The sequence below is a fragment of the Bemisia tabaci genome, chromosome 5 (genome assembly GCF_918797505.1).
Source record: "Bemisia tabaci chromosome 5, PGI_BMITA_v3".
Taxonomy (NCBI): Eukaryota; Metazoa; Arthropoda; class Insecta; order Hemiptera; family Aleyrodidae; genus Bemisia; species Bemisia tabaci.
Window position 1 is genome coordinate 50,807,703 of NC_092797.1, and position 13,455 is coordinate 50,821,157.

The following is a 13,455-nucleotide window of genomic DNA, read 5'->3' on the forward strand; positions in this document are numbered from 1 at the left end:
AGGACGTTTTGCTACCTTACGGCTTCATTATCAACTGCTAAAATTAAAAATAAAAAAGAAATTAAAATAAAAGTATAAACCAGCAAACGGCGTTACATGGTGAAATTGGAAAAAAAAATCATCATAAAGTTGACCCATTTTAATTTGGCCCTGACACATCCAGAATTAGTATTTAAGAATGCAGAAATCAGTAACTTTTATCTTTTAAAAATAATTCTAAACTCATTTTCTGAGATCCATCATTGAAATATCAAATATTTCTAAAATGTTCCTTGAGAAACAGAAAGATTATGTAGTTATATGTAGTTACTAATTTTTTATATTGATGATTTTTTGCTTTTAACATCACAAACATTGCAAAATGAGCTAAAAACTGGTAAAGTTAAGATTAGTTAATGCCCAACCATACAATAATAAAGAAGATATTTTAACAAATCAATGAATTACTGCACAAAATAAATTTTGAGTCCGTAACACTACTCCCATAAACATTGACAAGAAATCAGTCTATTGTTAAATTTGTTAAATATTGTGAACATAGAAGTCGACTGACAGCTTAGCGTCATCAGTTCAGATTGGGCGTAGCTCAAGGAGGATGACTCGCACCCAAAACATAGAAAGCAGTCAATAGCTATTTCATTAAACGTCTCAAGTATTTTTCTCAGCTACAAACAGTTCCTTCAGAAACTTCTGAAAATCATTCTTAATTAGTTTGATTGAGAAAAATAAAAACGAAAATGAGCAGGTGTGATTATTATCTCCTTCTTTGAGGCGCTGACCATGGATTCTCATGAGCTATTGATTTGGTTCTGTTTAAGGTGAAAGGGAAAGATGGGCTCAGCACCAACAGTATTATGTCTTCTTCATTCGGGGAAGGCGATCTCATGACTCCTGATTCCATGAGCACATCAGGAACTTTGGGTCAAAAGAGTGATTTTGACCGACGGAAAAAGAAGTAAGTTTTGTGATAATTTTCTATCCATTAAATAAATAAATGTAAATAAATCAATATTTACACTAATACAAAAATTACATTTACAAATTATCTTACTATTTCAAAAAAGGCTAAGCCAATTTTGATGTGTACGGCGTGAATTAGCCAAGCAGAAACGGTCATTGAAAAAGCCAAGATGATGGAATCGAGGAATCTGTCGATGACGTTATCATAGCATTTCTGATCACTTTTTTTCTAAATTATCATAGTTTTCACGTGGCATCATCTTTGTTAGTACAGCGCCATCTTTTTCCGATCAGTGGATGAATTAGCCAATCAGAAAACGTTATTTGGAAATCCTGTTGAGGAATTAATATAATGAACAAATAATTTTGAAGGTAGATTCTTACTTTGTTTCATGGTCCATTATGTAACTGCACAGATTATTCTTAAAATCGAAAGATGACCTTGACTTGTTTAAATTAATAGTTTTGAGACATGATTTTTACATAAATTGAGATTGAAACCACAGTGTTACTGATTTTTAATTTGTTTTATTTTCAACAGCTATGATGTGAGACATGAACTTCTAGCAGAAGCAATGAAAGCAGGAACACCTTTCGCTCTTTGGAACGGGCCCACAATTGTTGCCTGGTTAGAATTGTGGGTTGGAATGCCCGCTTGGTATGTTGCCGCATGTCGGGCAAATGTCAAATCTGGAGCCATTATGAGTGCTTTAAGTGATACAGAAATCCAAAGAGAAATAGGAATAAGGTGAGTGAGAATAATTCAAGATTATTCGAAGGAGGAATTTTAATCTTTGTTTTAAGCTAATTCCATTAACAGTTCAGATGACCCATTGGATGGTTCAGCACGTTTAATTATGGATGCAGCTCGCAAATGTATTTCCCCTAAAATATTGCATTTTCTCGGCTCAGAACCTTTTACTATTTCAGAAACATTTTACAATTCCATTATATTAAGTCACCAAGAAAAGGAAACGTGTGAACAAAATAAATGACCATGACTAGATGGCTTTTCCTCTAGTGGTGTGCAAATTATTGACCCCACCGAGAAAAATTAGGCCCGCTACCCGAAAAATACTGGTTTTACCATGCCATATCCATTTAAAAAAGTAGTGTACAAATTTTACATGGGAAAATCAGCAGTATGAAAAAAACTGATAAGGATTATAAACTAGCTGTATTATTTGCTTTTTTTATTAATTTTGTATGCAAAGTTCATTATTTGCAAAGGCCTAAAAGTTACTGAAGGAACTCATACTAAAATTACAATTATCTCTTGAATTTAGCCAAAATGAAATCAATGTTTTTGTGCCTTGATACATCGTGTAATTTTTCTTTGACATTTACTTTCTGCAGTAATCCACTTCATCGGCTGAAATTACGACTCGCAATTCAAGAAATGGTGTCATTAACAAGCCCGTCTGCTCCAAAAACTTCCCGCACAACCTTAGCGTTTGGTGATATGAATCATGAATGGATTGGCAACGCGTGGTTACCTAGCTTAGGCTTACCTCAATATCGATCGACATTCATGGAATGTTTAGTGGACGCTAGAATGCTAGATCACCTTACCAAAAAAGATTTGCGCACTCAACTCAAAATGGTGGATAGTTTTCATAGGTATGTAAACGATTTAACATTTTTCTTTTTTTCCTCCAGTTCAGAAACATCTTCAGACCTACATACATTTACAATCTGCATCATGTTCATGTTATTGTGTATGTATTCCTTTAATGTTCTTTTTCTTTATTTCTTGTATTTTCTGAAAATGATGAGGGGTAAAAATAAAATAATTCAATAGACTTTAATTTATCTTTAAATCACCTTTGTGAGAATGTTTATTTCTCTTTTAAAACCTAAATTTGATTCTATCTCCTGTTTCTGAACTCATTTAAGTAAGTGAAATTGTGTGCCTTTTCTGTTCATTTTTCATTTCAATAGTAGTCTAATGAAACAAGTTCAGGCAAGAAATATCAAGATCAAACAACAGTTTTATTTTGTATTGTTTAAATAATATATTATTCTGTTTTCCCATCAGGACAAGTTTACAATTTGGCATATCATGTTTGAAACGATTGAACTACGATAGAAGGCAGCTTGAGCAAAGGCGAAGAGCCGCAGAAAATAATGTCACTGATATTCTCGTTTGGTCTAATGATCGAGTCATTTCATGGGTCGCTTCCATCGGTCTCAAGGTATTTTCATTTATTTTACACTCATTCCTTTTATTACGTATTGAAGAAGACATTTGCACCGTAAGCTCACCCAGAAAATAGGCTCAAATGTATCCCTAACATTTGAACGTAAAAGATGAAGATTATTCATACAGTGGCCATTTCAGGTCGATGGTTTTACGAAAAGATTTGTTTTTTAAATGTAAAAATACAAGTAAAATCACACAGTAGACCAATAGTGATATGTGACTTGTTTTTCATACAAAATTTTTTCCCCATGATATGAAAGGTGTGCGTTCGCAATCAGATTAGAACAAGCTGGAGAGAAGAATCCATTGGTAAATAAGACTCTACTTCACTTTGACTTAGTGGCTAAATGCTTCATAAAATTGACTAGATCCATTTCAAGTTGGTCTGAAATAGGGGTGTTCAAACGAATTCTTGCTGGAACACTATCGGTATCGTCTCTTACCGAAACTGTTGGCAGTACCAACAAAGGGCCATGATAGCGTTAACAGCCAGCCTTAACGGAGTTTTAAGAGCTCGCACTCAATGCGTTGTTGCCCCATGTGTCAGTTTGTCAAATCGCCTGGCGCGGCGGCGCGTAACAGATGTAGAAACGGCAACAGCTTATTTTTGTCAGCTCTGAAAACTCAGATCGCTATCGGTAAGAGGGCTCTTATCGTAACTTTCTTGACGGAACTGTTTCGGTAGCTTACTGACAACGGATAAAACAGCCCTAGTCCGAAATAACCAGTCATCGTTTGCCCTGCTTTATGCCCTGTCATGACACCATTTATTGTATTTTTCAGGAGTATGCGAATAACTTACTTGAATCTGGTGTCCATGGAGCCTTGATAGCATTAGATGAAAGCTTCGATTACAACAGTATGGCTTTGGCACTTCAGATACCAACGCAGAATACTCAGGTAACTAATCCTAGAATTTTAAGGTGATTCTCCAGTGCTACTTTAAAAAAAAAAAAAAACACTATGTTGCGTTGCTGAAATCTCACAAAGCTAAAGAAGCTCAGTAGAGGGATATCTACAACTGCTGAGGGCAATTACTCCTGATTAGTCGCATCCAAGGCATTTTACCTAACCCTACTTTTATCTGGGATCAAATTCTGTAGCTCCAGAATTTATATACCTTATCGCTTTCGTGTCAATGGGAAAAAATATTCTGAAAGGCCATGTCTTGATTTACCTTAGCAACATTGCAAGAAATAGTTTCAAAAATCAGCTCGCTGGCTCAGAACAAGTTAAAAGAGTTATCAGGAGTTTCAAGACCGTATGACCTCAATCTATTAGATCACTATTTAATGGATTGATTCGTCAGTCCTATGAAATGAATTGATGGAGGTCTCATTGTAGTATCAAATGAAGTTGGGAAAATAATTATGTAAGGAGACCAAACTTCTTTTTGGTGAAATTCCAATGAAATTTGTGATTAATAGTTTCTTTTGTTGTGGTTACAGGTTCGCCAGGTGCTAGAAAATGAATTTAATCGTCTTGTATCAATCGCAATGGAGAGACATCCTAATGACAAATCTTGATATTACGCCCCTGGCGACTCCAGGACTGCTCTCGCATCATAATTTTGTGATTAGTTTGTTTTTTGTTGGAAATCCTGTCTGACATGAAGTCGAACGTAGAGGAGATCAGAAGTTGATTTGATATTTATTTTCAGTTTTTGATCTTCAGTCAAGGTAATGCTAGCCGTACAACTTTGATCTCTTTTTTAAGACCAGGGAGATCAATAAAGTTGTTTGGTGATAATTTACCTTACTTCCTTGTATCATGGGAAGATATGCATATCGCCGAGTCTCATTTTATGACAGAGCTGTAGCTCAAAATTCCCCGGTTTGTTTTGTCTTTCAATCAACGCTGTTGAAAGTTAGGTGAATTTTTTTTTTTTTTTTTTTAAATTCTTCTCAAGCTACAGCATTCTCATACATTATCAATGTCGTTCATTAAGAAGCAATGATGAGGCCAACTAAAAATTTAAAGGTTGTGATGAAATTTTTATTAGTTTGAATATTGTCTCTTCTGAGGAATATCAGCAATGTGCTACCATCTTCAGTGGTCTTTTTATCGCTTTTTTTTCTAAGTTTCAAAATGAGGAGTTGACTGTGATATCGCTGAAAACTTACTCTTTTCCATTCATTCATCAGCTTTTCCCTCTGACCTTTGAAAAAATTGTTAATTAATTTTTCTCAGACTGTTGTTTTTACTTCTCTTGACAAATCTCTGAATAGTTGATAACTAACATTTTACGATCCAATCAAGGTGATTTGTCAAGGTTTCTGGTGTGGTCGAACTGGCGTGCAATATATCGCATTGAATAAGTAAAAAATCTCAGCACATTTTAAATTTTTAGCTGAAAAAAGAACAAGTGCTCCTGCGCATGAGCCTAAAAAATCATACTAAACCAAAAAATTGGCAAAATATAGAGAAGTGAAAGCAGGATCCGTTTTGGAAAAAAACCTTGTATTCGATACAGAAATCGATAACTATATCTACTGCGAGGTTTTTTCCAAAAAGGATCCTGCTTTCATTTCTCTGAATTTTGCCAATTTTGTGGTTTAGAATGATTGCTTAGGCTCATGCGCATGGGTTATTGTTCTTTGTTTGGCTAAAAATTTAAAATCTGCTGAGATTCTACTGAATCAATGTGGTATCTTGCATGTTAGTTTGACCACGTCAGAAACCGTAACGAATGACCTCAAAGGGACATTATTACAAGCCATTTAAGGAAAGTAGCTAAAATGGTCTGTTATACAAGGTGCGAATTCAAGTATTTTGATGTATGTTTTCTCATTATTTCATGCCGAAGACGATTTGTAAATCGGAAATTATTAATAGTAACTCTTAACGAAGGTACCAAAGTTTTTTCAATTCATGAATCCAAACCTCTTGCTCATGAAAAAAAGAATATGATCTACTTGAGTTGAATTGCATACCAAATGTAACTGTGACAGTCTTTGCAGTATGTAAATATGACAACCTCAATATTGGCTCTTTGGCTAAGCCTTTTTGAATACACTTTGGAGAACACACAGTGGGGAAGGAACACACATAATGCGCAATTTAACTTGAGTATTCTCTGGCTTTTTTTTTTGTGAGAAGGAAATTTAAATTCTTCATAACGAATGTTAAGTAAGAACGTTATTTTAGTAACTTTCAACCCCTGAATTATAACAAAAATTCGAACTTACTGTCCAAATCATGTTTGTAAATTTTGAAGAAGAAACTCATATTAAAATGCTTAAATTCGTACGTTGTCTAGCGATCCTTTGTCAAATAAAAAAATTTATTTCTCAAGCTTTAACTTTCTCTTTTAAAAGTTCACCGAAGGTTGATATCTTGAAGTCAGAGTTGTGATGAAGTAATCTTCAGAGTCCCCAGTGAGCATGAAAAGCACATTAGGCTATGCAGGAAAATATTGAAGTCTTTCCAGTTCCAAAGCTCTTTTTTTGTATACAAGGTATTGAATTGAAATTCTTTTCATGTACAAGTCTATAGTCAGTATCCTAATTTTAACCGCAAATCATTCCATTAACAGTGAAAGTGAATAATTGACTAAAGCTTAATTTTTTACAGTGACCTCTCTCTGGTTTAAGTTTTTTTTTTTTTTTTTTTTTTTTTTTTTTTTTTTTTTTTATGAACGGAGAGTCCATTTAAATCGACTTTTAGTACCCTTTGAGGTATTAAGTTCAAAACGGTTTCCTTGTCTTTTCCTTTGTTTGCCTTATTTTGAAGGCAGCTAGTTTTGGAATAATTTAAGTACGGATTTTGATTTTTTACATTTTATTTGTCATAATCAAACAAATACTGATGGGTTAAGGGAAACAGGATTTTTTTATATCTTGCGATGAGACATTATAATTTACCTAATATATAATCATCATAGTATGCCTCCTACTTATTCCCTTGCCCATTGTTATTCTGTTCATAATAACATGGCGGCCACCTGGTCCCAACGCTGAAAGTGTTCCTGTGAGTAACCATCATGTTAAAAATCTCAATGTCAAGAAAACTTTAAAGAAAGCATTTGTAGGCATAATGCTGTATTGAGCCCAATAACCTGTCTTCATAGTCGAAGATATAGTGGTGCCACACAATAATCTGCGCATTGTGTCAGTGTATTATTTTATGGGCATATTTTGGCGTGTTTTCCAATAGTAATCATAGTTTAGTGAGGACCTGGATATTACATTGAGACTTTTTAGGTACAACACTTTCAAGACTGTGCTACTTTTTATTGATTCTTAGATTAATAGTTAATAGAAGTCAAAATGTTAAATAATTTTTCCCATTCATTTATAAGTATGTTTTATATCAAAAAAGACAAAATGTCGCCTAAACTGGGTGAATGTTACATATAAGAAGTGCCTCTGTCACATCCGGATCCTCCACTAACAAGACAGGGCTTACCGATCTCTATTTGCTCTAAATCATGAGATAAAGGAAATTAACTCTAAGTCAAAAGTTATCAAATCTCCAAACGGTGGTAATGAGTAGGTAAGAATTGAAATCTTTTTCTAATCAAATTTAATCACTAAGTCATCTCTAATAAATATTAAGTACTAATGTACCCTAATTGTCTCATATTTTTTTCATTTTTATTAGAACTTCCGTTCTAGTTGGCTGCATTATATTTCTTGTATCCTGATTGCTATCTTTATTAAAATTCCCTTTTTTCCCCGCACCGTCTTTTTATATCAATAAGATCAACCATTTGTCAATGGTTAGATTTTTCTGTAACTAATTTCAAAAAAATTTTCCCCCTGTTTTTCCTCCGTGAACATAAGTATATGAAACTGTTATTTATTTTTACCTCAGTGTACTTAATAGAGTATGCATTGCAACAACATACTTGTTATTATTGTTATAATGTATTCATATTGTTACCTATTCAGGCATTTTTATACATTAATTTTAAATTTCTAAAATTTCTGTATTTATCAAAAGTTGATATGTGTTTCAATAGATAAGTCCGGATTTTTTATCGGGCTCTAGTCAATAATTTAACTATCATATAGCTAGCTCTAAATGTCTTGATTATTCATGAACCAAGGACACCTATTGTTAGAAATTATAAAAAGCAAACACAAATACCAATTTCTTGTTGTCTTAAGGAACTTAATCAATAATCTAGTGCGTAGGTCTTACCTTTCAATATAAACGAATTGCATAGTTGAAATTTATGTATCCAAATCTAATACATTTTCATTTGTACATTGTTTTTATCCATTACCTGTAACTTAGTCAAATGTAGTTTCAAGTTTTTATCTATAAATATTTAAAAATATGTATACTTGCCTAGTTTAATGTATGTATTTTGTATGTACAGTTTTCGTTCATTTACAATCTACTGTTTGTACTAAATTTTGAGTCCCATTTTCCTACCAAATCATGTGCCATATAGGTAGCTTAAAAACTTTTAATGACCGACTGATGAGCTGATTTTTTCTCTGTCTGTTTTATACTACCCTTTTGAAGAATTTTGCCTATCTCTTTACCTCTTATAAATCTCTGTGCTAACCTTAACTTCAACTTCAGCCCACATGAATCATTATTCATTTTTCATTTCATTCTTTTAAAGTTTCCATTATTGTTCCGTTTCGAGTAACATGTGTTTACATTTATACATTTTTAAAAAATTTTGCTAACTTTTTGACCCCTTTCTCTTCCATAATCCATCTTTTAGCCAATCTCTCATCCCCCCCACCCTTTTAAATCTGCAAGCTTGGCTTGACTTCCTCCCTCAAATTGCTCCAACAAATAACGCAGAAAACCTGAAGAACTGCTGACAAAAATTATTTTTATCGGAAAATATTTTTTTTGAATGTAAGGCTTACGGAAGCCTGAACCTGAGCCCTTACCTCCTAGTGAGACCCCTTAAGCCAAGCTCAGACAGGACATCCCCTCCCTTTCTAGTATCTCAAGTATTACTTGAACAGCCTTCTTTCACAAATGACTCGACTCTCTGTGACTTTTTAAGCGTAATGGTGTTCTCCTTTTATTTTGCATTAATTCTATGAACCTTTGTAGTTTTATTAATAAACATTGGCTCTTACTTTTTTATGCCTCTTCTCTTTTTTATTTCAACAGTAAACTGCAGTAAACCTGCTCTTGGCATTTTGATAAATTACTCCAAATTGTCTTAGTTTTGGAGGGTTTTAGTTTGATTCTCCAATTTTTCAAAGATTTTTATTACTCTGAAGTTGAAGTCATCCGTAAAATTTCCTATTCCACTGTTGTCTCATCATTTTAACATTAGATTTTCTACTTGTCGTAGAATCTGTCAGTGCATAATTTCTTCCACTTTCCCTCAAAGGTCTCGTCAATGTGAGAGCTTATGATTTAGATAATGACGAATAAGCATTTGTTATTTCTCCTTGAATCATCAATTAATTTTTATTTTATACTCTGTTGGTAATTTGTCTACTGAGTACACTGTTATCCCATCATTTTGGCATTAAATTTTTCAGTCTCGTATAGGCACTTTTTTGCGGTGTGAATGAAAAATATTTTGGAGAGAAAAGAAAACATTGGATGTCTCATATTTTCATTTTCGACCTATCATCCTCCAAGTTCAACTTTTATATTCATTTAAGATCAATCTTTTTTGATTTGTAGGTATGTAAGTTTGATACGTACATCTAAGAAATTTTTTTGCTGAATTTAAGTCTGATGTGTATAATGTACAAAATTTTATGTAATTTTTATAATGACAATTTTGCAATTTTCTCTCTTTCTTTCTTTTGTTTTTTGTCAGTCATCCCACGCAAAGTCAGAGGAACTGTCTGGTCAGCAAAAAATCTTAGTGTCATGATTTGATTTCATATGATTCTCCATGTGGAATTTGAAAAAAGTAGAAACAAGTATTTGAATTTTTGGCATTCAATAGTTTTAAGGATCGGTCGATTGATTAAAAACTGGAGTGTCTAGAAAGTAGTATTTTTTGGTTGATTATCAACAGGCAAATTGTGTAAGTTACCCACGGAAAATGCTGTCCATTGATGAACGTAGCACTCTTTTGATTGCAGTCTTAAGAAGTTGAGTGAAAAAAGATTATTAAAAAACCTCATAAGGGTAGTGTGTAGCAAAAAAGAAAGGTAGAAAGAAAGTATGTAGTTTGGGAAAGAGAAAGTCCTCATTAGTCGATTGGTAGAATCCTTCACGAAAGATAGTGATAGATTAGAGGCAATGTTAATCCATTTGTCCTTGGCTCCTTTTCATTCATGAAGTTCAACTTTAGAACCACCATTAAAGACCTGACTGATCAGTTAGCATACCCTTTTGTAATTGAATATCTTTCTTTTTATAATGCACAGGCGAGGACAAGCAATTAATGGAACTCATTAAATAAATAAGAAAATCATTTTTTGATCCAATCCAAAATTCTTGCCACAAAATACAAGAATAACTTACTAACTATTCAAATTCAAATGCAAAGTCTGAAAATGTCCTCAATGAGGATGTAGACGAGAAATTCATGAAATTCGTGCTAGCGCCTGAATGTTCTTCCACCTACAAGTCTTGTTTCCTTTTACTTAACACTGCTCATATTTTACGCCATAAATCCGTCAGTCAAAAATGGGTATTGTGAATCAACACACTCTTGATCACAAGTAATCAACAGTTCATTTGAAAGCCAGTGAATGACTCTAGGTATCTATCCAGTGATGTGTTTGCTGATAAGTGTCCCAGATAAGCATTCCTCTCAGTTCTTTTTAAGAACTATCGTATCGATAGGTAAATGTGCATTTCAGATTGCAACGTTATAAGTTTCCGCTCTTGTTACATTTTTTCATAGGAAAACTGTATGTCAGTGCACAGTGTCTAATGAAATCACCTGTGAATATTCCTCTCTTTTCCTGAAAAAAGTACACGGAATGGGCCTGTTGCAAACTTTTGCCAGAGCAAAAATAAGAGTTGTTTCTTATAGATACTGTCTCAAGAATCACAATGAGCGCGTCGGCAAACTCTGAAATGCACTTCTAACTTCACAATCTGCTTAAGAAATTTGCGTTTTTTCAAGCTTCCTGCTTCAAAAAGGATACTACAACACAGGTAAACATTTTGTTAGAGGAGTCGTTCCATTCAATCCCTGCTCAACGTGGCCAATGTTTCCACGCGCAAGTTGAGGAGAGCACGAGGTCAATCAAGGCGGATACTATCAGCGCAAGAAAAATGTGAATGTAAATACACAGATTGTTATCAGGTGGTTAGAATCATCATCCTGTCACATGTGTTTTGGCAGATTGGCGTCGGCTATGTTGAATATTGCGTAGTATCCTTGTGAGCAGGGGTTGGATGGAATGACTCCTCTTACGGAATGTTCACCTGTGCAGTGGTATCGTCTTTGAAGTGGGAAGCTCGAAAAAACGCAAATTTCTTATGCAAATTGTAGAGTAAGGAGAGCATTTTAGACTTTACCAATGCGCTCATCGAGATTTTTGAGACACTTTCTATGAGTTACAACCCTTATTTTTGTTTTAACAAAAGTTTGCAACAGGCCTATTGGAAAGAGACATTCCAATTAGTTTTCCTGAAGAAAATCCAACTTAATCAAAGCTTTTTAAACGTTCCTAATGAGATGAACTTTTTTCGCAAATATCTATTGATGTGTAAAATTTAACGTCATAAGAAGTTTGATCAAACAAGTTTCCTTGTATGTTGAGATTTGAGCCATTCATTAGTCCTAATGGCAACTTAAATTCCTCCCTTGTGTGCCCGCGTATTCTGTGTTGAAAGAATGAATCGGGTATGCGCCTAAAATCAGTATTTTTTCTCCAAGTAATCATATTCAAAAATATCATCAACTGATCCTTTCAAAGCTAATGAACAAACAATAAGTTGTAAATATCCGTTAAGTTCCATTTGTTATATTTGTTACAGTTGTTTTGTAAAGTTTTTTCTTTTTCTTTTTGTCCTTTTTTTCCTTTCTGTTTTGTAATACTATTAATACTCGGCTGTTTTTCTAATATGTTCGTATAAAAAATTGACTCATAACAAATTCATCTGTATTTTATTTTTCCCTCACATTCTTCATACATTAAACAAAGTAATTAGGACACTCTGTTACTTTTAGAAGTTCAGGAATACTAACAATCTAATTTTTTGTCAGTCGGAAACATTTTTGCCGTATAATGTATAGCTCTTACTGCTCAGAAGATGCAGGGTGCATGGCGATGGCCCAGGTGTGAAACCATGTATCACTGTTTGTGGCGTTGCAAACTTCTTGTCATCCTTTATTACTTCTTAGGAAAACTATAGCCAACGTAATTTCTTGAAAACTTCCTTTGATTTTTCCGCTCTGTCAGCAACTCTTGAACAACCACGTTCAAGTTATTTATTATAATTGAATAGCAACTTGAATTGACAATAAATTTTGAAAGAAGATATAACATGCTCTGAAATTTTGGAAATTGAAATTGGAATTTTGAATTTATCATCATTTAATAACAATTTAAATTTATAATCTGGAAAAATTAAATTACCTATTCAGGAAAATAATTTCGGACTTTTAAATGTGAAGTGCCAGTCCTGTGATGCCTTGCATTTCAAAAGAGAGGAGGTGAACGGCCATTTTAACAGATGTTGTCATAATGGTCTTCTCAGACTTGCCGAGCCTGAAATCAAAGACCAACTTCGCGACCTCTTCTCCAAACCCATTTTCATGACCAACATTTTGAGGTACAACAGTTGTGTGGCTTTTGCATCTCTGTCTGCTTCCAAAGCTCATATAATTTTGAACCAAATCTTCTGCTATCGAATACGAAAAATCATGGAGAATTTAATTTTTATGTTGACCAGCTTCTCGAAAGAAAAATAAAATTTCTAAGGAAGTCTGCAACGTCGCAAAAGGAGAATCGTCGTCTCTCATTTTGCCCAAAAATATGTATGTATAAAATTGAAGGCATTATGACTGGCCTCTCTCAACTTATATTCGTATGTAACGATAAACAATGGGACGCGTTTGCTACGGCGCCTTGATACAACTATACAACCTCGACGGATGTCCGTATTGCGTTCAAAAAATTGAAGGCGTTTTGACCTCCTACGCATAATACCTGTAGTTGATTCGATCGACAAACGCGTTGGTCGGCGGTGACGGGGACTTGATGCATTTTATTAAACTTGATGGATGTCCTTATCGCACGGACTGAAGTGCGAAACCACGTATCTCCATTGCACTGTTTCAAAATTTCTGTTCTTAATTCATCTCTTCCATGAGAAACAATCCACATTTACGACTATAAATTATGAACCAAATCTTCTGCTATGGAATACGAAAAATCATGGAGAAT

At 34.0% G+C, this 13,455-nt stretch overlaps 1 protein-coding gene across 5 annotated transcripts in view; it reads left to right on the plus strand.

Annotated features, from left to right (window-relative positions):
* Positions 1-12,161, plus strand: part of Liprin-alpha (PTPRF interacting protein alpha) — a 187,638-nt gene extending 175,477 nt beyond the window's left edge. For all 5 annotated transcript variants that reach the window (XM_019043973.2, XM_019043983.2, XM_019043997.2 and 2 more), the window contains 6 exons: positions 819-955; positions 1,502-1,708; positions 2,317-2,580; positions 2,999-3,155; positions 3,947-4,063; positions 4,612-12,161. In XM_019043973.2, the coding sequence (XP_018899518.2) occupies positions 819-955; positions 1,502-1,708; positions 2,317-2,580; positions 2,999-3,155; positions 3,947-4,063; positions 4,612-4,689 (960 nt within the window). In that variant the 3' untranslated portion in view covers positions 4,690-12,161. The remainder of the gene's footprint in view (positions 1-818; positions 956-1,501; positions 1,709-2,316; positions 2,581-2,998; positions 3,156-3,946; positions 4,064-4,611) is intronic.
* Positions 12,162-13,455: the final 1,294 nt, after the last annotated feature.